Source organism: Hemitrygon akajei, chromosome 3 (assembly GCF_048418815.1).
Source record: "Hemitrygon akajei chromosome 3, sHemAka1.3, whole genome shotgun sequence".
NCBI classification, from domain to species: domain Eukaryota; kingdom Metazoa; phylum Chordata; class Chondrichthyes; order Myliobatiformes; family Dasyatidae; genus Hemitrygon; species Hemitrygon akajei.
The window spans coordinates 25,714,973-25,742,208 of NC_133126.1; the positions used below are offsets into that span (position 1 = coordinate 25,714,973).

Genomic DNA, 27,236 nt, shown 5'->3' on the forward strand with positions numbered 1-27,236 from the left:
GCGTTTCTGCCGCTCAGCCGCCGTCCGAAGTGACGTGTTTCCAGAGCGACAGTGACGGCGAGAGCAAGAGGAGATGGTGAGTGTGACGGAAAGAAAGAGAGAGAGAAAGAAAGAAAGAGAGAGAGAGAGGAAAGGGGTGGTGAGAGAGAGATAGGGAGTAGTGAGGGAGGGAGTCTGGGGATGGCACCGCCGCTCGGGATCAGAGGGAGCGACAGGACGGGACCGCAACGTCGGTTCTGTCAACTCATCGCCCCTCCCCCCCACCGGGAGAGAGGGGAAGGGAAACAGAAAAGAGGGAGAGTGAGAGAGGGAGCGAGGTGGGTGAGAGGGAAGAGAGAGAGATGCAGACAGCGAAGAGGAGGGTGATCGAGGGGGGAGCAGAGAGTGGAGGGGAATGAGAGGAAGATAAGATGGGGAAAGAGGAAAAGGGAAGAAAGAGGGATGGGAGAAAAAGGAAACAGAGAGGGAAAGAAGTAAAGCAGGGGTGAAGTAAGGTCAACGTAAGTGTAGTGGTTGACGCGACACTTTGCAGTGCTAGTGACCATCAAACGGGGATCAATCCCCACCACTGTCTGTAAGGAGTTTGTACGTTCTTCCTATGATCGCCTGTGTTTCCTCCCATTAGGATAAGTGTTGGACTTTAGGCTTAGTGAGTTGGTGGGCAAGCAATGTTGGAGCAGGAAACGCGGCGATATTTGCGAACTTTGTTGGTTGTTGATGCAAAGTAACACATTTCACTCTGTGTTTCCATTTTCGATGTACGTGTGACAAATAAAACTAATCTTTAGAAATATGGGCGGGGGGTAGAAGAAAAAGGAGTGGTAATGGGATTTCTTAAAGTTGTTACAGCCAGGAGTAGTAATGGGCACAAACTCCCACTGTCTATTAAATGCTCCCAATACTGTGTGGCTCAAATAGCCTCTGACAACCAAGTCTAGCTCCTGGCATTCACGTGTGGCTTCGCTACTTAGCCCAGTGGAATAATTTCCACTGACAGGAGAAGGGGCTAAGGGTGGGTTACGGGTGCCTTAAAACCAGTTGCTTCTGGCAGATGGAGCGTGTCAGCCATGGTTGGCAGTTCATCTAGGAGAAGGAAAACTCTGATCTCAAATTTCTGCTGCCTTGCGGCTATATCCACTCTGTGGGGACGGCTTTGGGAATAAACCCGGGCGAAAAATCCGGAGGTGGAGTCCCTAAGGTCCTACGTTGAGCATAGCACTGACTGGCAACTCCTGCAACACTGCTGGTGTCAAACTGTATCGGTTTCTGCCATTCCTTTGGGTTCAACAGATCCATGGAGTGGGGAAGCTTGCTACATGGGCAACAGTTTGCTCTCCATTTTGTAGTGTTCTGCCTTGTGTATCTAGACTGCTGGGATGCAATATCTGTGGTTGAACCCGACTAACAGAGGAGATGGAGAGAACGACAGAAGGCTAGAGAGTGATTGTAACCAGCTAATGTCATTGGTGTGATTTTGTAGAGTTGTACTGCATGCAAACGGGTTTTAATCCATGTCAACTGTTTTGCCTTTTTATGCTAATCCCATTTGCTTGTGTTTGGCCCATGTAAATATTTCTGGATCTAAATATCTTTTAAACTCTGTAATTGCCTCTACTGCTTCCTCTGGTAGATCATTCCATATACCTATTATCTTTTGTGTGAAAAATTGTCCCTTATATTATCTTTAAAGTTTTTGTCTCTCACCCTAAACCTACATCCTCCAGTTTTAAATTCTCCACCCCTGGGGAAAAAAAGTATCTACCTTGTGTTTGCCCCCTTCAAAACTCTATAAACCTCCCTATGGTCACCCCGCAGCCTCCTTTACTTTAGGGAAAACAATCTAACCTGTACAGTACATTGACATTTCATTTCTTTGATGTTACTTTCTGAAACAAGTGGCATATTTAATACAAGAAAACCAGTGTTATTAATGTGTTGGTACGAGAGGCAGATACCATTCAATGTTTAATGTGCTTCAGTGTTTTAAATTGAGTCGCTGAGTCCCATTACCTTTGTTGGGTCATAGTTTATTTTGTAATATAATTTTTATATAATTATTCTTATAACTGTTGAGTGTTGTTTTTGTAGAGTCTTGCACCAACACCACAACAAATTCCCAATATGTGAAAATGTTTGAGTTGAATGGAGCTGATGCTTGATTATAGATTCATACAACACGGAAACAGGCTTTTTAGCCCAACTGCTGCCATGCCATCTCAGCCTGCATTTGACCCTTTTCCCTTAAAACCTCTACTGTTCATGGACCTGTCCAACTGTCTTTTAAATGTCCACAACTCACTACCCCTAACCTGTATGTGTGAGGAAATAGTACGTTTTCAGCAGAAAGCTGTCGCAAATGCCCCTAATGTATCTGCCTTTACCAACAAGTACTGAGGAAGAAGTGCTGGACTGCCAGATATGTCATCTTTTGGAAGAGGCATTGCAAAGATGTTGAAGTTCCTCTGGAGTTATTCTGAATAAGGGTAACTTCCTCCTTCAGGAATGACTAATGGTTTCTCTAATCAATACATCATATCACTGCTTGCTAGAAAGTGCTATGTGCACCTTGGCTATTCCATTCACTGTAGTACAATTGTGACTGCGCTTTGATATACACTAATGCAGTGAAGTACTTAACTGTGTTTTCCATGATAGGAACAATCCTTGTTTCAGGGGAATGTTGCGCAAAAAAAAAAAGAACTAGATGTTATACAGATTTGAAACTTTAGAGAAGGGATCATAGGAGTGTATCAAACAAAAACTGGCATTGTCACATCAAGTGGTAATGTAGACTAAGTAGGTTTGTTTACGCAGTGTTCTTGTAGGAGCAGAATTGGCAGAGAAATCCTTACTAACTGATCAGAATTTTTATTTTTTGTACCTTAGGATTTGTACTTTGCCACAGCTCTGCACCCTCTGGTCAAGGTGACTAGACACCCCGCTTCTAATGTGACAGTGTCTAATGTGATAGCTGGTTATAGCTATGCTTTGTTGTGAGAAGACATAGAGTCATAGAAAAGTACAGCACAGAAACAGGCCCTTTGGCCCATCTAGTCCCTGCTGAGCCATTTAAACTTCCCACTCACATTGGCCTTCATTGGGACCATACCCCTCTATATCCCTACCATCCATATAGCTGTCCAAACATAGCTCGCATGCACGGCTTGTTCCACAATCTCACGACCCTCTGACTGAAAATATTTCCCTTCATGGCCTCCTTAAACATTTCACCTCTCACCTTTAACCCATGACCTTTGGTTGTAGGCCTACCCCACCTCAGTGGAAAAAGGCTGCTTGCATTTATTCCACCTATACCCCTCATAATATGTAAACCACTATCAAATCTCCTCTCAATCTCCTACATTCTAAGGAATAAAGTTGTAACCTGTTCAATCTTTCCTTATAACTCAGGTTGTCCAGACATGGCAACATCCTTGTAATTTTTCTCTGTGCTTCTTCAACCTTGTTTACATCTTTCCTGCAGGTAACTGACCAAAACTGTACACAGTACTCAAATTAAGCCTCACCAACGACTTATACAACTTCAACTTAACATTCCATCTCCTCCATTCAATACATTGATTTATGAAGGCCAATATGCTGAAAGCTTTCTTTACAACCCTATCTACCTGTGACACCACTTTCAACAAATTATGGACCTGTATTGCCAGATCTCTTTTGTTCTCCCACACTCCTCAGTGCCCTACTGTTCACTGTGTAAGACCTACCCTGGTTGGTCCTACGGAAGTGCAACACCTTGCACTTGTCTGTATTAAATTCTGTCTGCCATTTTCCCAGCTGATCCAGATCCCTCTGCAAGCCAGAATAGTCTTCCTCACTGTCCACTGCACCCCAGTCTTGGTGTCATCCACAAGTTTGCTGATCCAGATCATTGATCTCGATGACAATCAACAACGAACCAAGCACCGATCCCTGAGACACTCCACTAGGCACAGGCCTCCAGTCAGAGAGGCAACCATGTAGTACCACTCTCTGGCTTCTCCCACAAAGCCAATGTCTAATCCAATTTACTACCTTGTCTTGAATGCTGAGTGACTGAACCTTCTTGACCAACCTCCCATGTTGGGCCTTGTGAAATGACTTACTAAAGTCCATGTAGACGATATCCACTGTCTTGCATACATCCACTCTTGCTTGAAAAACTCTATAAGATTGGATAGACATGATCTACCACCCACGAAGTGTTGACTAGTTTAATCAGTCCATGTTAATCTAAATGCTTATCTAACCAGTCCCTTAGAGTACTCTCCAATAGGTCCACCGGCCTATAATTTCCTGGTTTATGTTTAGAGCCTTTCTTAAACAGCAGAACAACATTGCCAATCCTCCAGTCCTCTAGTACCTCTCCTGACGCTAAGAATGATTTAATTATCTCTGCTAGGACCTGGGCAATTTCTGCACTTGCTTCCTGTATGGTCTAAGGGAATACCGTGACAGGCCCTGGGGATTTATCTATCCTGATTTGCCTAAGGACAGTGAACACCTCCTCTGTAGTCTGTACAGGGTCCATGATGCTCATTTGCCTCACTTCTATAGATTCCGTATCTACTTCTGTAGGCTCTGTGTCCATCTCCTGAGTAAATACAGATGCAGAAAGTGTATTTAACATCTCCCCCATCTCTTTTACCAATTTTGTCCCTTGCAATCCTTTTGCTCTTAACATGTCTCTTAGGGTTCCCCTTCACCTTGTCTGCAAAGGCAACCTCATGCCCACCTTTAGCCCTCCTGATTTCTGTTTTAACTGTTCTCTTGCATTTCTTATACTCCTCAGAATCAGGCTTATTATCACCGGCATGTGTCGTGAAATTTGTTAACTTAGCAGCAGCAGCAGTTTAATTTCATACATAATATAGAAGAAAACTATTTTAAAATAATAAATAAATCAATTACAGAATATGTATATTAAATGGTTTAAAAACCATACAGAAACAGAAATAATATATATTAAAAAGTGAGGTAGTTGTCAATGGTTCAGTGTCCATTTAGGAATCGGATGGCAGAGGGGAAGAAGCTGTTCCTGAATCACTGAGTGTGTGCCTTCGGGTTTCTGTACCTCCTACCTGATGGTAACAGTGAGAAAAGGGCATGCCCTGGGTGCTGGGGGTCCTTAATAATGGAATCTGCCTTTTGAAGACACCGCTCCTTAAAGATATCCTGGGTACTTTGTAGTAAGGTAGTAAGATTCCAAGATGGAACCAACTAAATTTACAACCCTCTGCAGCTTCTTTCAGTCCTGTGCAGTAACCCCCCCCCCCCCCCCCATACCAGACAGTGATGCAGCCTGACAGAATGCTCTCCACGGTACATCTATAGAAGTTTTTGAGTGCTTTTGTTGACATACCAAATCTCTTCAAACTCCTTATGAAGTATAGTCACTGTCTTGCCTTCTTTATAGCTGCATCAATATGTTGGGACCAAGTTAGATCCTCAGATTTTGACACCCAGGAACTTGAAACTGCTCACTCTCTCCACTTCTGATCCCTCTATGAGGATTGGTATGTGTTCCTTTGTCTTACCCTTCTGAAGTCCACAATCAGCTCTTTCGTCTTACTGACATTGAGAGCCAGGTAGTTGCTGTGGCACCACTCCACTAGTTGGCATATCTCACTCCTGTATGCGCTCTCATCACCACCTGAGATTCTACCAATAATGGTTGTATCATCAGCAAACTTATAGATGCTTCACTACCTGATGAACTCAACGCTTTCTATGCCCACTTTGAAAAGGAGAATATAACTATAGCTGTGAGGATCCCTGCTACACCTGGTGACCCTGTGATTGCTGTGTCGGAGGCCAGTGTTAGGTTGTCTTTGAAGAGTGTGAACCCTCACAAGGCGGCAGGTCCTGAGGGAATACCTGGTAAGGTTCTGAAAACTTGTGCCAACCAACTGGCGGGAGTTTTCCAGGACATTTTCAACCTCTCACTGCTACAGGCAGAAGTTCCCACTTGCTTCAAAAAGGCAACAATTATACCAGTGCCTAAGAAGAATAATGTGAGCTGCTTTAATAAACATTTGTTCATACCTGCTATACACCACTTTACTTTTTAACCATGGCCTCGATATCTCTTGAAAACCAATAATTTCTTCACTTGTTATCTTTATCTTTTATTCTGACTGTCATATACAGGCTTTGTACTCACAGAATTTCACTTTTGAATGCCTCCTACTCATGGTTACAATATCATAATTCCACGTGTTGATCCATGCCTTGAGCTCACCCACCTTTCTTACGATACTTCTTGTATTGAAATATACACAGCTCAGAACACTAGTCGCACCATGCTCAACCTTTTGATTCCTCACTTTGAGGTCTTACCAACATCTGTCCCCACAACCTCTCCACTAACTGTTCTGGCATTCTGATTCCCATCAGCCTGCAACTGTAGTTTAAACCCCACCAAGCCACACTGACAAACCTTCCCAAACAAAGATTAGCTTTATTTGTCTGATCTACATTGAAACATCATAATATGCAGTGAAATGTTTTGTTTGCAAAACTGACCAACACAGTCTGAGGATAATACTGTATCACCATGCTTCCTGCGCCAACATAGCATGCCCACAACTTACTAACCCTAACCTATGCTTCTTTGGAATGTGGAAGGAAACTGGAACCCACGCGGTCACGGGGAGGATGTAGAAACTCCTTACAGACAGCAGCATGAATTGAACCCTGGTCGGTGACCCTAACCCGTATGTCTTTGGAACACGTACTTGTGAAAATAATGCTAATGTTTTATTTTGATATCAATGGAGAATGTTAGAAATACGCCACAGGTCAGGCAGAGTCTGTGAAGAGAGACAAATCAGGCTGATGAATATTCAACGGTATTTTGACAAAATCATTTCTTGGAATCTCATCTACATCTGATTTCGGTTGCTGACAGCTGTTGTGCAGAAGTGTGTTATACATAGACAGCTGTTTATGTCAATATGTGTTATACCAAGCCTCTTGTATGGATAAGAGGTATATAAAGAGTTTGAGAAGTTTATATTTGATAGTGATAAAGGGTCATTCATGGACGGCTCTATATGTAGGCATGTGTCAGATATGTACTGCTGTGTGTGCCAGCACACCTCACACGCAGACGGCTCTTTCTACATGTGCCAACCTGCGTCGCGTACGGGCGGCTCTGTGGGCAAGTAAATGTTCTGTACCTTTATTCATTGTGGCATTGCTATGAAGACTTGCATATTAACATTTCAAAGACTGACCAGGAACAGGAGTCTATTCCAGGCCCTATCAGTGTTTGGATAGATCATGACTGATCAAAATCGCTGTTGGATGACCCACTGTCTTTTCTCTCCCCTTAGGGTCAGAGCCAAAGCGGAGGTCATGGGGCTGGAGGTGGTAAGAAAGATGATAAGGTGAGTGTTTCAATGTTTATCACTGTTCATTGTAGTGACTGTTGTAATAATTTAAATTATAACTAGTTCCTTTAACTGTACCACCCTGGTAATTAATGTTTTAAGTGCACATTAAACAGTATCAGCCTTAAAGAAGCAAAGTTTAAGAAGTTGGCAGCATCTGCAAAGAGTGATACAGTTAATATTTCTTGAGAACTGAAGAGAGAATAACATTTTACTGAATGAAAAATCAGGGATGTAGGGGAAGGGGTTAGTGGGTTAAGAAGACCAGGTTGGGAAAAACAAACTACTGAGGAACTCAATGAGTCGGGCAGCTTCTGTTGGTGGAAATAGTTAATGTTTGAGGTCGAGACCCTTCATCTGAACTGATGGCGTTGACCTGAAACATCGACTCTCCATTCCCCTCCACAGATGCTGCCTGATTCTGAGTTCCTCCAGTAATTATTATTTTGATCCAGATTCTGGCATTTGCACATGCTTGTGTCCACAGAGCCCTCAATTCCCTCATTTGCCAGAAATTGATCAATATCAATTTTGATTTAATTCCTCCTGGATCCTTAGCCTTAGTGTAGCAAATTCAAAAGATTACACCCACCTGAATAATGAATTTTCTCACAGTAGTCTTAAATGGGCGATCTCTTCTCCTGAGACTGTGACTTGAGTTCCAGACTTACCCGCCAGCAGAAACAGTCTCCCAGCACCCATACATTACATCTGCTGAGAATTTTACATCTTTCAATATTATTGTCCTTGGTTTTACCATAACTGAAAGAACGAGTACACCTGCCGCCCTGTCCCAAAAGTGTGATATTCCTTTGGAATATTCCCTGAGCCCTTTCTCATCTTCCACTTGTTTTTGTGATCATAAGACATGGAGCAGAATTAGGCCATTTGACCCATTGAATCCGCTGCACCATTCGATCATGAATCAGGAATAGGCCATTCACCTCCTCAAAGCTACCTCATCATTTAATCTGATCAAAGCTGATCTGCACCAAGCCTCTTCTCTTGCCCATCAATTTTGCTCCACCACTCAATCTGATTTATTATCCCTCTCAACCCCATCCTCCTGCTTTCTCCCCGTAACCCTTGACACCCTTACTAATCAAGTACCTATCAACCTCTGCTTTAAATATTCCCAATGACTTGGCATCCATATCCATCTGCGGCAATGAATTCCATAGATTTACCACTCTGTGGCTAAAGAAATTCCTCCTCATCACTGTTCTAAAGGGACGTCCTCCTATTCTGAGGCTGTGCCCTCTGGTTCTAGATTCTCCTACTTTGGAATCGCCTGCTGCACATCCAGTCTATCTAGACCTTTCAATATTTGGTGACTGCACAGATATTTCTGGTGTCTCATTGCTGCCATCAGGGAGGAGGTACAGGAGCCTGAGCCACACACAGTGTTTTAGAAATACCTTCTTCCCCTTCACCATCAGGTTTCTGAACATACTACCTCACTTTATGCACAAATTTAGTTTGTACATTTCTTATTGTAACTTGCAATATTTTTAAATTTATTGCACAGTGTTGCTGCTGCTGCTGCTGCAAAACAACATATTTCACGATATATGTCAGTGATAATAAATCTGATTCTGATCTGAGACGTTTTTGTTTTGGTCATTACCTTGTTCACATCTTCATGAAATGATAATATTTCTTAAGAAATGGCTTCTTGCACTCCATCATCAGATTTCTGAACAGTCCATAAACCCATGCACACTACCTCGTTACTCTTTTTTTATGTAATTCTTCTGTAATTTTAAGTAATTTGATGTTTTTTCTGTCACAAAAAAAATTTCATGTCCTGTAATGATTTTGAATCTGATCACATACTAGCTGCTATCAGATTGCAAGAGTCCAACTATGAGTTGAAACCCTCTTCTCTGGCATGCTTGGGAAGTGACCAGTGCAGAAATTGGCCCAAGAATCCCCAACATAAACATAAACCTGAGCTTTAGACTCGCCATTTCACTTTGCATGTGTATTGCCGTGTCATGAAATGTAGAATGAAGCTTAGAACAGAGAAATCCATCAGAAATCATTTTTATTGCTTTGGGAAATGTAATATAAAGCTTACAGTTTCAAAGCTGAACAGGTCGTACCCTGGTTATGGCTGGGTTCTGTTTGTGGGAAACCTGAATCAGATTCCCACCGGACAGATACACAGCAGTCAGCAAATCCATCCCAGTCATCTCTTCATCACTTGCTTGTAGATATAGGCTGTACATAAGTTGAGTGATTGTAGGCTGGTTAGGACTTGTAGTACACAGTACTTGCTCTTAATGAAAAATGAGATGATGTAGTTTGCAAAGTTAAAGCAGTTTAGGATTTTTACTCCGGTAGTGCACTAGAGTGTAATGGAGCAGAGAAACATTTTTTTTACAAAACTAATTTTATTATAAATTCAAACCACTACAGTACTATTGTTCAATCACATACAAAAATGAGACAAATCAAAGTTCAAAGTATATTTATTATCAAAGTACGTATATGTCACCATATACAACCCTGAGGTTCATTTTCTTGCAGGCATACTCAATAAATCCATAATAGAATAATAACTATAACAGAATCAATGAAAGATTCCACCAACTTGGGTGTTCACTCAGTGTGCAAAAGACACAAACTGTGCAAATACAAAAGAAAGTAATAAATAAATAAACAGTAAATATAGAGAACATGAGATGAAGAGTCTTCGAAAGTGAGTCCCTAGGTTGTGGGAACATTTCAGTGATGGGGCGAGTGAAGCTGAGTGAGGTTATCCCCTTTGGTTTAAGAGCCTGATGGTTGAATCGTGACTAACACAGACTAAACTACCACATTCACATCCTCATCAAGGATGACATTTATCCCCTGTGGTGCCCAACAATCTCAAAATACCTGTTACCTGTGAGCGCCACATGTTCTTTTTTTCACAGGTAGTCGGGCATGGCCGTACCAACTGAATTTCGCCAGGCAGTCAGCCCGGGCGGATCCCTCCGCTGCCAGTCTCCAGAATAGGTGTCTTAGCCAGCCTCTGGGGCAGGTTTACTAGGACATACTCCTACCTTCTTGTACCCCTCTGTACTGAGGCTAAAATGCAGCCAGAATGCAAGGAGCAGCCCCCTTGGATATGCAAAAAGGGGCTACTACCTTGCACACTAAATGTACTTACATATGGTACACAGTCCCTTCTTGCGACAAGTACGTGCATAGTTCATTGAAGGTAGCATCACAGGTAGACAGGTGGTGAAAAAGGTGTTTGGCATGTTGTTCTTCATCCGAACTTAATGCTTTTGAAACATAGGTATGTAATAAAATTTAAAAGAGAAGATAAATTTCATCTACAAAGTTCACAAAGTTAATTTATTATCAAAGAATGTATTTGTTACACTATACTGCCTTGAGATTCATTTTCTTGCAGGCAATTAGAGGAAAAAATACAATAGAATTTACAAAAAGCTATACATAAACAAAGACTGGCAAACAATCAATGTGCAAAAGATGACAAACTGTAAATAATACTCTGAACAGGTCTTGTAAAAAGTCCTTGAAAATTAGTCTGAAGGTTGTAGAATCATAGAAGGAGCAGTTACAAAGCCAAAATATCTCAATAAAGTCTATACCTTTTTTTTGCTTGTGAGATTCCATGAGTCACACTCTAGTTGGAAAACTGATACATGAGTTTCCAAGGGTTATAAATCAGAGTTTAGGTTCTTTCTCTTTGATGCTGCTAATACAGCTTCTCTGGTGGCCGCTCTGCAAACCAACAGCAGCAGATTTAAAACACGCCACAGAATGCCAGACCAGTGAGTTTCAATCTGTGTCAGGCTCGGGCATGGAATCCAAAAAGGCAGATGTTTAAGGGTAGCTCCTTTGTGCGTCCTAGGATAAGAAGAAGAAGTATGAGCCACCTGTGCCGACGAGAGTAGGAAAGAAGAAGAAGAAAACCAAAGGACCAGATGCTGCCAGCAAGTTGCCCCTGGGTAAGGTTTTCTATCCTGGGGCGTTGTATAACCTTATTAGTAATGGATGGAATGAGGAAGAGGGTTTGCTTTTATGGTTTGAGGTTGCTTAAAGGAAGACCTTCCTTTCTATTGTATTCCAAATTGCTTTACAACTTGTTAAGAGCTATTAAATGTACAGTCAGAGTTGGAATGTAGGGAGGACACAACAGTATGACACTTTTCAGACCATCTGTTTTAGTGATATTAAAGAGGGGTAAAAATTGGTCAGAACAGAGCAAATAACTTAAAAATGTTCTTTGAGGTCTTTAGCATCTGATCTTAGAAAGGACAAGACTTTATTGAGTCTTCCGTCTATCTTGGTCAGTTAGGGAAGCAGGTCGAGGAGTGGAAAATTGATGTTAGTACAGATAAGTGTGATTTGTAGAGCAATACAGTGCAGATACAGGCCCTTCGGTCCAACTAGTCCATGTTGATCATGGTGCCAACCCTGCTTGCCCCAATTTCCTGCATTTGGCCCCGTATCTCTCTTAACACCACCCCTCCACGTACCAAATCAAATGATATATTGTATCTGATCAACTATTTCCTCTGGCAGCTCACTCCATGTGCCCACCAGTGATGTGGTGCATTTTAGGGAGTCAAGCCAGTGTAAGACTTATACTATGGTAACGCACTGAGGGGTGTAAAGGAACAGGGGAATGTAGGAATACAGATGCATAATTCTTTGAAAGTGGTGTCACCAAGCAGATACAATGGTGAAAAAAATCATTTAATGCACTGGCCTTCATCAGTCATAACTCATCAGGAATTGGGACGTTATGTTGCAGATGTACAAGTCATTGGGGAGGCCAGTTTGTGAGTACTGTGCTGGAATGTATGGTGGCACTATCATAATCATGTGCTGGTTATTAACATAAAGAACGCATTTCTCTGTATGTTTCTATGTACAGATGACAAATAAATGAACCTGAATCTGAGTTTTGGTTACCCTGTTCTAGAAAAGATGTGTCTAAACTGGAAATAATGCAGAAAAGATTTGAGGCTGTTGCCAGGACTAGAGGGCCTGTGTTACAGGAAGAGGTTGGCCAGGCTAGGTCTTCACTCTTTGGAACATAGTTTTAGAGACGGTGCAGAGGAGATTTACCAGGTTGCTGCCTACATTAGAGAGCATTACTTATGAAGGTAGGTTGAGTGAGCTAGGGCTTTTCTCTTTGGAGCAAAGGAGGATAAGAGGTGACTTGATAGGAGTGTACAAGATGATAAGAGGCATAGATAGAGTGGGCAGCCAGAGACATTTTCCCAGAGTGGAAATGGCTAATCTGAGGGTGCCTAATTTTACGGGGATTGGAAATAAAGTGGAGATGTCAGAGGTAGGTTTTTTACACAGAGAGTGATGGGTGTGTGGAATGTGGTGTCAGGGATATTAGTTAGAGGCATGTACCTTAAAGACATTTAAGAAACTCTTAGATAGGCACATGGATGAAAAAAGTGGAGGGCTGTGTGGGCGGGAAGAGTTAAATTACTCTTAGAGTAGCTTACAGGGTTGGCACAACATCATGGGCCAAAAGGCCTGTACTGTACTGTAGTGTTCTATGCTCTTTTTCCACTGAGGTTGGGTACGACTGGAACTAGAGGTAAAGTGTTAAGGGTGAAAGCTGAAATATTTAAGGGGGGCCTGAGAGGGAGCATCTTCACTCAGAGGGTGGAACGAGCTGCCAGCGAAAGTTGTATCTTCTGCCCGTAGGGTGAATGGAGAAGAGAGAACACCTGGAGTAGGAGGGATCTTTGATTATGCTGGCTGCTTTACTGAGGCAGCAAGAAATGTAGACACAATCCTTGGGGGGGGGGGGGGTGTACGGTAGGCTGGTTTCCATTATGTCTGTGTCTACACTCACTACAGTTTCTTGCAGATATTCAGAGCAGTTGCCGCACCAAGCTGTGATGTATCCAGATAGAATGTTTTCTATGGTGTATCAAAAATTGATGAGGGTTAAATTTCTTCAGGCTCCTGTGGAAGTAGAGGCACTGGTGAACTTTCTTGTCTGTGATGTCTATGTGGTTGGACCAGGACATGTTATTGGTAAAGTTCAATCCTGGGAGCTTGAAACTCTCAATCCTCTTGACTTCTGATGTAAACAGGAGCACGTGAACCCCTCCCATTTCTGAAGTCAATGTCCTGCTCTTTTGTTCTGCTGACATTGAGGGAAACATTGTTGTCATGACCCCATGTCACTAGGTTTTCCATCTCCTTCCTGTACTCTGACTCATCAGTATTTGAGATACAGCCTGCTACAGTGATATCTGCAAACCTGTAGATGGAATTAGAAAAGGAATCTGGCTAGGTAGTCATAATTCTATGGGGAATAGGGGGCTGAGGACAAAGCCTTGTGGGGCACGTGTTGAGAATAATTGTGGCAGAGGTGTTGCTCCCTGTCCTTACTGCTCAGGAATCAAGGATCTGTTTTCAAGGGGAGCTGTTGAGTCCCGGGTTTAGGAGGGTATCTAGCCTTGAGTCTGGTAGAATTCCAAAATAGGCAAGGTGCATTGTCAACCACTAATAGCCTTCGTGTAATAGCCTGTACTAAGAATAATCTCCCCTCTTTCCTCTCTGCCGATAGTGACCCCTCACACACAGTGCCGTCTGAAATTGTTGAAATTGGAACGGATAAAAGATTATCTTCTAATGGAAGAAGAATTCATCAGAAATCAGGAACAAATGAAACCACTTGAAGAGAAGCAGGAGGTTTGTACTGGAAAATGACCAAAAGTGTGAAAGCTATACTATTGCACAGGACAGTAAGCATGACTAGACGACACCTGACACTGAGAATTTATTGGATCTGAGGATGAAAATTTAATTTGTGACCTCCAGCACCCTTAATCTATTCCTCCATATCTGCATGCATTTTGTTCAGTGCAAGCATTAAGCAGTTCTTCTTGGAGACATAAAGGACTGCAGATGCTGGAACCTGGAGCGAGGGTGCAGAGGAGGTTCATGATAATGATCCCGGGGATGAGAGATTAATGTATGATGAGCATCTGATGGTTCTGGACCTGTACCCACTGGAGTTTAGAAGAATGTGGGGATGGAGTGGTCTCATTGAAACCTATTGAATACTGAAAGGTCTAGATAGAGACAACATGGAGAGGATGTTTACAGTAGTGGGGTAGTCCAAGACCACAGGACACAGCCTCAGAATAGAAGGACATCCCGATATCCCTTTAGAACAGAGACGAGGAGGAATTTCTTTAGCCAGAGGGTGGAGAATGTGTGAACTTGCCACAGGTGACTATGGTGGCCAAGTCATGGGGTATATTTAAAATGGAGGTTGATAGGTTCTTGATTAGTAAGGGCACCTAAGGTTATGGGGAGAAGATAACAGAATTGGAGTGAGAATAATAATAAATCAGCCATAATTGAATGGCAGAGCAGACAATCATAAGACCATAAGATATAGGAGCAGAAGTAGGCCATTTGGCCCATTGAGTCTGCTCCACCATTTAATCATGGGCTGATCCAATTCTTCCAGTCATCCCACTCCCCTGCCTTCTTCCCATATCCTTTGATGCCTCGATGGGCTGAATGGCCTAATTCTGCACCTGTATCTTGTATCACTTGGCATGTGTTTGTAGTGGGTCAATGTGCTAAACAGCTGCTGGTGTTTTATGAGGAATCATTAACATCATCTCGCTGTAATCTCAATGCAGGAGGGTGTGACAGCTTGATCAGTCATCTATCTGACAGACATTAATAAATTTAGGGTATTGAGGTAAACTGCATGAAGCAACAGATCATTCAGCATCTTATTGAATGAAAGAGCAGGAAAAAGAGCCTACTCTTTATGTTTTTGGGGATGATAGGCCAACCCACAAAGTGCACTTCAGAGAAACCTGTTGATTTTGCCATTGATAACAGGAGGAAAGGTCAAAGGTGGACGACCTGAGAGGGACACCCATGTCTGTGGGTACTCTGGAGGAAATCATCGACGACAACCACGCCATTGTATCGACGTCTGTTGGCTCAGAGCATTATGTCAGCATCTTGTCATTTGTGGATAAAGATCTGCTTGAGCCAGGCTGCTCCGTCCTACTCAACCACAAGGTAACAAGTTACTGCCTTAAAATGAATGCGGAGTTGACTTTTATTTGTTTGCGTGAGGGTTAAGATGACTGCTGGTCTAAAAAGGGTTGGGAGGTATCCAGAACGGAGGCAAACAGTTCAGTATTTGCACATGTGCTTTATGATCAGATCAGTTTCTTGCCAATCGAGACCTGGTAAAAAGACGAGGGCAGGGAGTGAGATGGCTTGCCAAGTTGTGCAGTACCCTGAATCCCTGTTATTCCAAGGGACAGGGACCCATAAAGATGAAAATTAAACGCAAGAGATTCTGGGAAGTCTTGAGCAACACACAGAATGCTAGAGGGAGGTAAAGATTAGTTTTATTTGTACATCAAAACCGTGAAATGGGTCTTTTGCATCAATGACCAACACGGTCTAAGGATATTCTGGGGGCCACCCGCAAGTATCGCCATACTCCTGGTGCCAACGTAGCATATGCACAACTTACTAACCGTAACTGTACATCTTTGGAATCTGGGAGTAAACTACAGCAACCAGGGGAAACCCATGTGGTCATGGAGAGAATGTATAAACTCCTTACAGACAGCAGCTGGAATTGAACTCTGATCACTGGTGCTAAAAAGCTACAGTGCCACGCCGCCCTCCTCTTATGACAAAATAATGTGCGTGACATTAGGACCACTAGCAGTGACCTTTCCGTGGACATAACTTAGGAGCCCTGTTCTGGGCCACGTAGTCAGTCTGCACTCTGGATCCCAGGATTGCATTTTCACCCTTTCGTCTCTGCAACATGTTGGAAATAGATCCTTGTGAGGTTGTCATGACTACATGTATCAGCAGATAAAAAGGTGGGGGGCAGCGACAATGTGCAGGCAGATGGGGTTATCTTTTATTGGCATTGTATTAGCACAGACATTGTGGGCTGAAGAGTCTGTTCCTGTGCTCTACTGTTCTATGATGGAGACTGTTTTAATATTAACAGGGAAAAAACAGCCAAAATACTCTTAATTTTTAAATATCCCTTTTATTTCACTGGTGCCACATTAGCGGTTAACGCAAGCATTTAACTGCGCCAGCTATCCCCAGCTGGGGTTCAATTCTGTTGCTGTCAGTAAGGATGTTCTCCCTGTGACCGCATGGGTTTCAGAGAGACATAGAAAACCTACAGCACAGTACAGGCCCTTTGGCCCACAAAGTTGTGCCAAACATGTCTTTACCTTAGAACTACCTAGGCTCACCCATAGCGCTCTATTTTTCTAAGCTCCATGTACCCATCCAGGAGTCTGTTAAAAGACCCTATCGTTCCGTCCTCCACCGCCACCCATGGCAGCCCATTCCACGCACTGGTTTCCTCCCTGCGGTCTGGTTTCCTTCACATTCCAAAGGTGTACAGGTTAGGGCTAATAAGATGTGGTCATGCAATGTTGGGTCTGGAAACGTGGCGACACTTGCGGGCTGCCTTCAACACATCCTTGGACTGTGTCGGTCGTTGACACAAATGATGCATTTCATGGTAAGTTTTGATGTACATGTGACAAATAAAGCTAATGTTTATCATTTTCAAACCAATTTGCCAGTGATTTGTGATCTTCACTAGTGCAGTGACTATCATTAATTGTTGTTGTCCCCTTACAAATCCCGGTCATTATTTATTTACAGATGCAGCACAGTAACCGGCCCTTCCAGCCCAACGAGTCTGGCCCAGCCAATTACACCCATTTGACCAAGTAACCCACGAGCCCATACATCTTTAGAATGCACACACAGATATTTTTGTCTGATTTTTGAGTATACAATTACAGCATGCTCTTCAAATTGAAAAGCACTGAATATCACAGAGGCACACAGCAACAAGTTTTTTCTTATCCTCTGCATTAGGTCCATGCAGTGATCGGAGTGTTGACTGACGATACAGATCCACTGGTGACCGTCATGAAAGTCGAGAAGGCTCCACAGGAAACGTACGCTGACATTGGTGGGCTGGATAATCAGATCCAGGAAATCAAGGTGGGTCTTTCTTCATAGTCTGAATTCTGTGATCCTACCCCCCCCCTCCCCACATGCCCAAACCCCCCCCCCCCCACCCCAGCTCCAAAGTTCAATCCTGTTCTAGAGTAAAAGTCCAAGCACACAGCTCTGACCATAAGATGTAAGATCATAATTAGGCCATTGAATCTATTGAGTCTGCTTTGCCTTTCAATTATGGCTCATTTGAATTGAATTGACTTTATTTCTTACATCCTTTACGTACATGAGGAGTAAAATTCTGTATGTTACATCTCCATCTGAATGTGCAATCATAGTAATTTATAATAAATCGAGTAATCAGTGTAATATAGAGTATACTGAAGTCTGATGGCTTGGTGGAAGAAACTGTCTCGGAGCCTGTTGGTCCTGGCTTTTTATGCTGCGGTACTGCCTCCTGGATGGTAGCAGCTGGAATAGATTGTGGTTGTGATGGCTTGGGTCCTCAGTGATCCTACAGGCCCTTTTTACACACCTGTCCTTGTAAATGTCCTGAATCATGGGAAGTTCACTACTACAGATGCGCTGGGCTGTCCACACCACTCTGTGCCGAGTCCTGCGATTGAGGGAAGTACAGTTCCCATACCAGGCAGTGATGCAGCCAGTCAGGATGCTCTCAGTTGTGCCTCTGTAGAAAGTTCTTAGGATTTGGGGGCCCATACCGAACTTCCTCAACCATTTGAGGTGAAAGAGGTGCTGTTGTGCCCTTTTCACCACGCAGCTGGTGTGTACAGACCACGTGGGGTCCTCGGTGATGTGGACACCGAGGAACCTGAAGCTTTTTACTGTCTCAACTCCAGATCCATTGATGTCAATAGGGGTTAACCCGTCTCCATTCCTCCTGTAGTCCACAACCAGCCACTTTGTTTTTGCGACATTAAGGGAGAGGTTGTTTTCTTGACACCACTGTGTCAGATAGATGACTTCCTCCCTGTAGGCCACCTCGTTATTGTTTGAATTAAGGCCAATCAATGTAGTGTTGTCAGCAAATTTAATTAGCAGATTGGAGCTGTGGGTGACGATGCAGTCATGAGTAAAGGAGGGTATTCAGTTCGCAGCCCTGAGGGGCTCCTGTATTGAGAGTCAGAGGGTTGGAGGTGAGGGGGCCCACTCTTACAACCTGCTGGTGATCTGACAGGAAGTCCAGGATACAGCTGCACAAGGCAGGGTCAAGGCTGAGGTCTCTGAGCTTCTTGTCGAACCTGAATGGAACTATGTTGTTGAATGTTGAACTGTTGTCGAAGAACAACATTCTCACATAAGCATCCTTCTTCTTTAGATGTGTATGTAGAGCAGTGGCTATTGCATCATCTGTCAATCGGTTGTGTCGGTAGGTGGATTGTAGGGGGTCTAGTTTGGGTGGTAGCAAGCTGCAGATGTAATCCTTGACTAGCTACTCAAAGCATTTGCTTATTATTGAGGTGAGTGCGACAGGACGCCAGTCGTTCAGGCACGTTACCTTGGTCTTTTTAGGTACAGGGACAATGGTGGATAATTTGAAGCAGGAGGGCACTCTACACTGGGGGAGAGAGAGAGAGAGATTAAAAATATCAGTAAACACACCTGCCAGTTGTGCTGCGTGCATCCTGAGTACTCTCCCTGGGATGCTGTCCGGTCCTGCAGCCTTTGTTATCTCTCAACCCCATTCTTGTAATCTTTGACTCTCTTGCTAATTAAGAACCTATTAACTTCCACTTTAAATATACCCAATAACATGGCCTCTACAGTCATCTGTGGCAGTGAATTCCACAGATTCACCATCCTCTGGCTACAACAAAAAATCGGCTGGAGGAATCCCTCATCCTACCAGGTGTTGAATTTTGACAGGGAAATGAGGAATTGTTGGATTTTGTTAGCAAAGGGTAGAAGTGTGGTCTTTGATAGTTGGGTGCAATTGAATTTATGAGCATTATTGTTTTTGTTGGGCACTGTTTGTAGCGCGAGGGGCTTCAACACCATACGATTAGACATATTTCACTGCTAGAACCTTGTCCCTCAAGTCTTTCATAGATTTTGGTTTTACATTGTTACGCATTGCTTGATAATAAGGCATATACACTTAGTCTGGCCTTTGGAGATAGGAAGGATGAGAGGTGACTTGATAGAGGTGTACAAAATGTTAAGAGACATAGATAGAGTGAACAGCCACACTTTTTTCCTTGGGTGGAAATAGCTAATATGAGGGGCATTATTTTAAGGTGTTTGGAGGCAAGTATAGGGAGGGATTTCAGAGGTAGGCTTCTTACAGAGAGTGGTGTGTGCATGGGGTATCCAGAGCAATTGGGGAATAAGGGTCCTTTGCCATCATAGAGAATGGATAGGCAATTTTGGTTCTAAATGTGCATTGGAAGTTTTGTAATTGATTTATAGAATCTGTAAAATCTGTGACAGGGAGTTTACCTGTTGTAAGTTGCACTTCACAGAAACCTCCTCCCACAAATCCACTTTGTTTCATCAATTTGAACATTCAGTAGAGTTTTAAAGATTAAACATATTTGTCACATGTACATTGTCCCTACAGTGAAACACGTCATTTGCGTCAATGACCAACGCCGTCCAAGGATGTGGGGGCAGCCCGCAAATGTCACCATGCTTCTGACACCAATGTAGCATGATCACAGCGTAGTATCCCTATATCTTTGGAATTCCTGTGGGAGGAAACCAAAACTCCTGGAGGAATCATGGTGGCTCGAATGTACAGAGCTAGATCCCACAGCTAGCCCCCTGAAAATAGCTTAATAGTCTGCTTCAGACGTGGTGAATGAGGAGTGATTATTAATCAGAACCTAATGCTCCTTGAAAACAGTATTGTATATTTTACATCTACCTGAGGGAGCAAGTATGTGTTTAATCTCTTGCTTAAAAAAAATCTCTGGCACTGCAGTAACCAATTCAGTATAGCACAGTAAGTAACTGCAAGTATTTCTATACCTGTCTTTACAGTAGACTTAACCCCCTCTCCAATACCCGTAAAACAACCTAACCATACCCACTGAGCCAGAGTTGGTAGTCCAGAGGAAGAAGAAGAATTTGAGATTGATATAGGATTGTAAATAAAAATCACTAAAACTGGAAGCCCTGAATTAAAAACAATTACTGGAAACATTCAGTAGGTTCTGTAAAAAGCCTTTACAAGTGGAAGATTCTTGATAAGGTTGTAATGGTATTGAATGACTGTATGCATTCAACATTACAATGCCATTGCAATCAACATTACAGAATTTCTAAATGATATACATTTTGTACATTTATATAGTAACTGTCGTTCCTTGTCGCGAAGCACCTTTGGATCTCCTGAGAGGGGAGTGAAAGATAGTACACACTGCATGTCTCTTTTTACTAATACCTAAAATGTTTATTTTTCTTGCAGGAATCTGTGGAACTTCCGCTCACCCATCCTGAGTATTATGAAGAAATGGGAATTAAGCCTCCTAAAGGAGTTATTCTTTATGGTGCACCTGGCACAGGTAAATTACATGTTTAAATTGTGTGTGTTGCCTCATTTGCAGTTAATGTTTGAAATCCCTTTAAAAAGCTCCTTTCGGATGACAGAGCCCCTGAGAAATATCATTAGTGGTTTAGCTGGTGATTGTAGCTTAGAATGAATCTACGCTGTCAGTTTTGGTGCATCTTAGTTTTATTTATAACTAATTAGTTAATTAGTTTTGTATGTAATTAGTTTTGCTACAACAAGTGTATGGGACATTGGAAAAAAAAAGTTGAATTTCCCCATGGGGATGAATAAAGTATCTATCTATCTATCTATCTATCTTATAGACGTTGCAGGGATCCTACCATGAACTTCACACCTGCATTAATAGCCCTGGAGCTCAGCAACTGAGAGGCCTTTCCAACCTGATTGCATGAACAATTTCTCTCCCCTCCTCCTCTCTTTCCACTCCTTGTTCTGGTTTCCCTCTTTCCCCTTCTCCTCACCTGCCCATCATCTCCCTCTGGTTCCTCTCCTCCTTCCCTTTCTCCATGGTGCACTCTCCTCTCCTATCAGGTTCCTTCTTCAGATCTTTACCTCTTCCACATCACATCCCAGCTTCTAACTTCATCCCCACTCCTCCACCCACCTACCTTCACCCCTGAACCTGGTCTCACCTATCATCTGCCAGTTTGTACTCCTTCCCTTCCCCACACTACCTTATTCTGGCTTCTTCCCCCTTCCTTTCCAGTTCTGATGTAGGGTCTTGGCCTGAAATGTTCTGCTCAGAACTAAATACTCTCATCCATTAATTACTACCTGACGTATGTTTAATGTTTCTACTTTAGGGTTATGGTAACGTATTGTTCAAGTTACTCAGCCAGCGGCCAGAGTTCCAGAGAATATGTTCCTCTGGTAGCTGGGAAATTTAAACTCAAATAATTGAGTGCAGAATCTGGAATTTATTAAAAATAATTGTCTAGGTAATGCTGATCACAAGACTGCTGGACTGCCATAAAAACACATCAGTTCTGTAAACACCTCTCGGGAAGGAAATCTGTCATTACCTAGTTTGGTCAGTATGTGACTCCAGGCCTCATCAATATTATGTCTCCTAACTGGAATTAGGAACATTCAACAAACGGGCGATACAGTAACATAGCGGTTCGTGTAACAGCACCAGTGATCTGGGTTCAGTTCCTGCCGCTGTCTGAGGAGCTTGTATATTTTCCCTATGACTCTGTGGTTTCCTTTCACATTCAAAGATGAAGATTAGCTTTATTCGTCACATGTTCATCAGAGCATACAACAGTGAAATGTCTGGTTTGCATCAACTCAGTTGCACTGGGCGGCCTGCAAGTGTCGGCACACTTCTGGAGCCAGCATAACATGCCCATGACTCACTAACCCAAACCTGTACGGCTTTGGAATGTGGCAGCAAACCAGAGGAAAGCCATGCAATCACAGGGAGAATGTGCAAACTCCTTACAGACTGCGGTAGGAACTGAACCTCTGATCATACAGCTGGCGCTGTAAGCATTACGCTAGCCACTATCCTTGGGTGTAATTGGGTGGAGCAGGCTCTTTGGATCGGAGGGACCTGATACTGTGCTGTGGTTCTAAGTCTTTTTTTTTAATCCATGCCCTGTCTTCCTTTTCTTTGAGATTCCATCTTCTTCAGCCCGTTGTCACATCTATCCATCACCTCCCAGCTTCTATTCCCACCTATCCTGTCCCCCAATCTGTCTATAACCCCAGCCCCTCGACTGGATCCACCAATCACTTCTCAGCTCTTGCTGTATCCCATCCCTTCACCTCTTTATATTGGCCATCTCCCCGCTACTCATTATTGTACTTGTTGCCTGTTACACCTCTGGCATTTAGGGCAGCAATGAAGGTCGTCCATTTCTCTGTCCTTGACCATCTCAGGTGTGGTTTGGGGTCCTTCATCATGCCAGTAGCTTCCTTTCAGTTTTCATTAAAGTCAAGTCCTGGATGGAGATTCAGGAATCTCATCACACATAGAATTACGTGGTTTCTTCATTGCTGTTTCCAGAACAATTTTTATTTTGACTGGTTAGGGTTGTTAGTCCTGAGCTGAACCCCCAAACCTGGAGGACTGGTGGACCATTCTTAGTCTGGCCTCTACCCTTTGACCTGTTTGGCATGGGTGACCTTACCTGGAGCCACAGCACGAGGCCCTGACTCCAGCTCTCTGGGTCACTGAGGCACGCAAGCCTCCAAACCTACGACAAGGTTGTAGTCCTTTTTTTAAAAAAAGTAAATATTGCTGTGACATCTACATCTGTATAACAGGATCTGCTGAATAGGATGCAACAACTTCTGTAAGCATCACAATATGTTAACTAGTGCTGCGTTTAATTAACTGCAGGTAAGACTCTGTTGGCTAAGGCCGTAGCAAATCAGACCTCGGCGACATTTCTGCGGGTGGTCGGCTCGGAGCTCATCCAGAAGTACCTGGGGGACGGGCCGAAGCTGGTGCGTGAGCTGTTCCGGGTCGCCGAAGAGCACGCACCCTCCATCGTGTTCATTGATGAGATCGACGCCATCGGCACTAAGAGGTCAGCTGGGTTGAGGAGTGCCATTGAGCACTTAGGTTATGCAATGCTTAAAAGGATCGTTTCAGTTTATAGACTTCAGTGCACAGTGGATATAACTTTTGGTACTACTAGGAGGTTGTGATAGAAGTGTCCTGATATCCTTAACCAATAGATCAATAATAGAACCAGCTTGGTAAAATGAGGACTGTACCAGCTATCATTGTGTTTGGTACGGACTGCGCCCGTGTCGGCTGGTTGGGTGCGGACTGCGCCTGCTATCGTGTGTGGACGCTGTTTGATCCGGACGGTACCAGCTGTCAGTATGCCAAATACTGATCTGTCTTCCATTTTCAGATATGATTCCAACTCGGGTGGTGAGCGGGAAATCCAGAGAACCATGTTGGAACTGCTAAACCAGCTGGATGGGTTTGACTCTCGGGGTGACGTGAAAGTTATCATGGCCACAAACAGAATAGAAACCCTGGACCCAGCTCTCATCAGGCCAGGTCAGTCTATAGAAGCTGCCATTTGATCAGGTTCACAAAGCAGCTAATTGTGGGTAAATATAAGGCACCGTTTCCTGGGAATGTGATCTTGTGGACCTTCAGTTTGTTTAGAGCAACAGAGTTACGCCCTTTGGCCCAACACATCCTACCTGAGCTTGTGCTATTTGCCTGTGCTTCCCTCCAAACCAGTTAAGAACCTGGGTCCACAGACCTCTTGCTTAATGGCATATAAAATATTGCAAACCTTTCGTTTCTCTGTTCTTGTCTAAATGTCTTTTAAATGCAATTATATTCAACTCCCCCACTTCCTCTGGCAGCTCATTCCATATACCCATCACCCTCTGAGTAGAAAAGACACTTACGTGCCCAAAACTACAAGAATTTGCAGAATTGTGGGCACAGCTCAGCACATCAGGAAAGCAGCCTTTCTTCCTTTGATTCTGTCTGCACTTCCTGCTGCCTCGGGAAAGCAGCCCATCCCCCCCAGACTTTCTCTCTCCCCCCTTTTCCATTGGGCATACGATACAAAAACTTAACATGCACTATCTATGCTCAAAGACAGATTCAATCTCACTGTTATGAGATTGTTGAATTAACCTCGTTAGATGAGCTTTTGATCTCACAATCTTCCGTGTCATGGTCCTTGCATTTTTTATTGTCTTCCTGCACTGCACATTCTCTGTAACTGTAAAGCTTTATTCTGCATTTTATTACTATTCTTCCCTTGTACCATCTAATGTATTGATGTTTTGAAAATGATCTGTATAGGGGACATACCATATAAAGTTTTTCACTGTATCTCAGAACATAGAACAGTACAGTACAGTGCAGCCCCTTCAGCCCACGATGTTGTGCTAACCTTTTAACCTATTTCAAGATCACTTTAACATAGCCATCCAATTTTCTGACATTATTGCGCCTATCTAAGAGAATCTTAAATGTCCCTGATGTATCTGCCTCTACCCCCACCCCGGCAGAGTGTTCCACACACATATCATTCTGTTTCTCAAAAAAAACTACCTTTGACATCACCCTATACTCTCCTCCAATGACCTTGAAATTCTGCCCCCTCATATTAGCCTGGGAAAAAGCCTCTGGCCATCCACTCAATCTACACCTCTAATCATCTGGTACACATTATCAATAATGTAGCAATTATAATCCAATTGCCAATCAAATGCTAGTCTCTTTTTGCACTTCCTATTGTTTCAGGAAGAATTGATCGTAAAATTGAATTCCCTCTTCCTGACGAAAAGACAAAGCGCCGAATCTTCCAGATCCACACGAGTAGGATGACGGTGGCACAAGACGTGAGTCTGGATGAGCTGATCCTGGCCAAAGATGATCTGTCTGGAGCAGATATTAAGGTGTGTGGAGGACTTTATTCTTTGGTGTTTTTTCTATCTGCCTCAAGCTAGATTGTGTCCTAGGTGTAGGGGATCAACCTATGATACCTTGTGGAGTTCAGTATCATCAGAGGTGATCTCGTTGGTAAGTGCAATACTGTAACTGCTAACACTTAACTGCTTTGCTACCATGCCTCTACTTGATGTTGCCTGACCTACTGAGATTTTCTGTTTTTATTTCACATTTCCTGTGGTTGCAGTTCTTTGATTTATTTCCAGCATTTATTGCTACTTCCTGTTTTTGTCCATCCGGCTGATCAATGTGAGCTGCTTAGTGAGGGAACTGCAAAAGATTATGAAATATTCAAGTTCCCATCATCTCTGTCGAAATGTTCCTTGTTTAGCTACTAGGGTCACAGAATGGAAACAGAACCTCTGGCCCAACTCACCCATGCCCGTCATGTTTCTGACCAAACTGCTCCCTGCATTTGGTTGGCCTATATCTCTACAAACATGTCCTTTCCATATAACTGTAAAATTCCTTTTAAATAATTATACCCACCTCTACCATTTCCTCTGATATCTTTAAATCTTTCCCCTCCTGCTTCAATCCTATCTTCGTAAATCTTCTCTGCACTCTTTCCAGTTTAAAGATGTCTTATAACAAGGCAACCAAAGGTACACAATACAAGTTCATTCTCACCAACATCTTCTATAACTGCATTGTACTTCTTACAATCAGGAATTTGTGGGGAAGATGATTACACTGATGTTGAAATGTTAGTGAGATTTGTTAAGGGAATGGTAGAAATTTTTAAAAGTTCAAAGTAAACTTATGATCAAAGTACAGTATGTATATTGCACCATATACTATCCAGTTTCATTGTTTTGCAGGCATTCACAACAGAACAAAGAAATATAGAATCAATGAGAGATTACACCCAAACAATCTATATGCAAAAGTAGACAATCTGTGCAAATACAAGAAAAACAAACAAACAAACAAATAAATACTAAATAATAAAGGAATAATACATAATAAAACAACATGTGTTGCAAAGTCCTTGAAAGTGAGTCTATAGATTATGGAATCAGTTCAGTGTTGAGGTAGGTGAAGTTATTCATGCTGGTTCAGGAGCCTGATGGTTGGATGGTAATAACTAGAAACAGAAAGCCCACAGGTGCTGTGCTGAACATGTATTTACTTTAGAAATTACCTAGGGTTACCCGTAGCCCTCCATTTTTCTAAGCTCCATGTATCTATCCAAGAGTCTCTTAAAACACCCTATTAACACTCTATTGTATCAGCCTCAACCACTGTCGCTGGCAGCCCATTCCACGCACTCTCTGCGTTTAAAAAAAAAACTTACCCCTGACATCTCCTCTGTACCTACTTCCAAGCACCTTAAAACAATGCTCTCTAATAACTGTTCCTGAAATTGATGGTGTGGAACCTCTTTCCTGATGGTGGCAGTGAGGGGAGGGCTTTTCCTGTGATAGATCGGGCAGTGTTCACCATTTTAATGTGACCTGTGTTCCCCCGTTGCAGGCAATCTGTACAGAAGCCGGTCTGATGGCCCTACGTGAGCGAAGGATGAAAGTAACCAATGAAGACTTCAAGAAGTCAAAAGAGAACGTCTTGTACAAGAAACAGGAGGGCACACCTGAAGGACTTTACCTTTAACCTAACGATTCCTTGCATAAACCTTTCTGCTTTGCTTCTCTGAAGGCTTTTAAGGTGCAGGAGTTTAGGGACAGAGCTTCTGACTCTTGAAGGTTGTTTGCGTAACTTTCTCCACCTTCCTGAAGTCTTGTAAGTCATATCTTAATAAAAAGTGTAAATTACATATTTTGGAATCAACTACTGTGGTTCCTGTTGTCTTCTGCAGTGGCTATGCTTTATGAGGATGCTGTTTTCTTTCAGATTGTCAATTTGTCTTACC

General features: G+C 42.9%; 1 protein-coding gene across 1 annotated transcript; it reads left to right on the forward strand.

Moving 5' to 3' along the window:
* LOC140724782 (26S proteasome regulatory subunit 4) lies at positions 1-27,154 on the forward strand. Its single transcript, XM_073039380.1, has 11 exons — positions 1-76; positions 7,338-7,391; positions 11,266-11,362; positions 13,963-14,087; positions 15,261-15,446; positions 17,304-17,432; positions 20,821-20,917; positions 23,273-23,462; positions 23,796-23,947; positions 25,160-25,314; positions 26,843-27,154. The coding sequence occupies exons 1-11, from the start codon at positions 74-76 to the stop codon at positions 26,975-26,977; spliced, it is 1,323 nt and encodes a 440-aa protein (XP_072895481.1). The 5' UTR covers positions 1-73; the 3' UTR covers positions 26,978-27,154.
* The last annotated feature ends 82 nt before the right edge of the window (positions 27,155-27,236 follow it).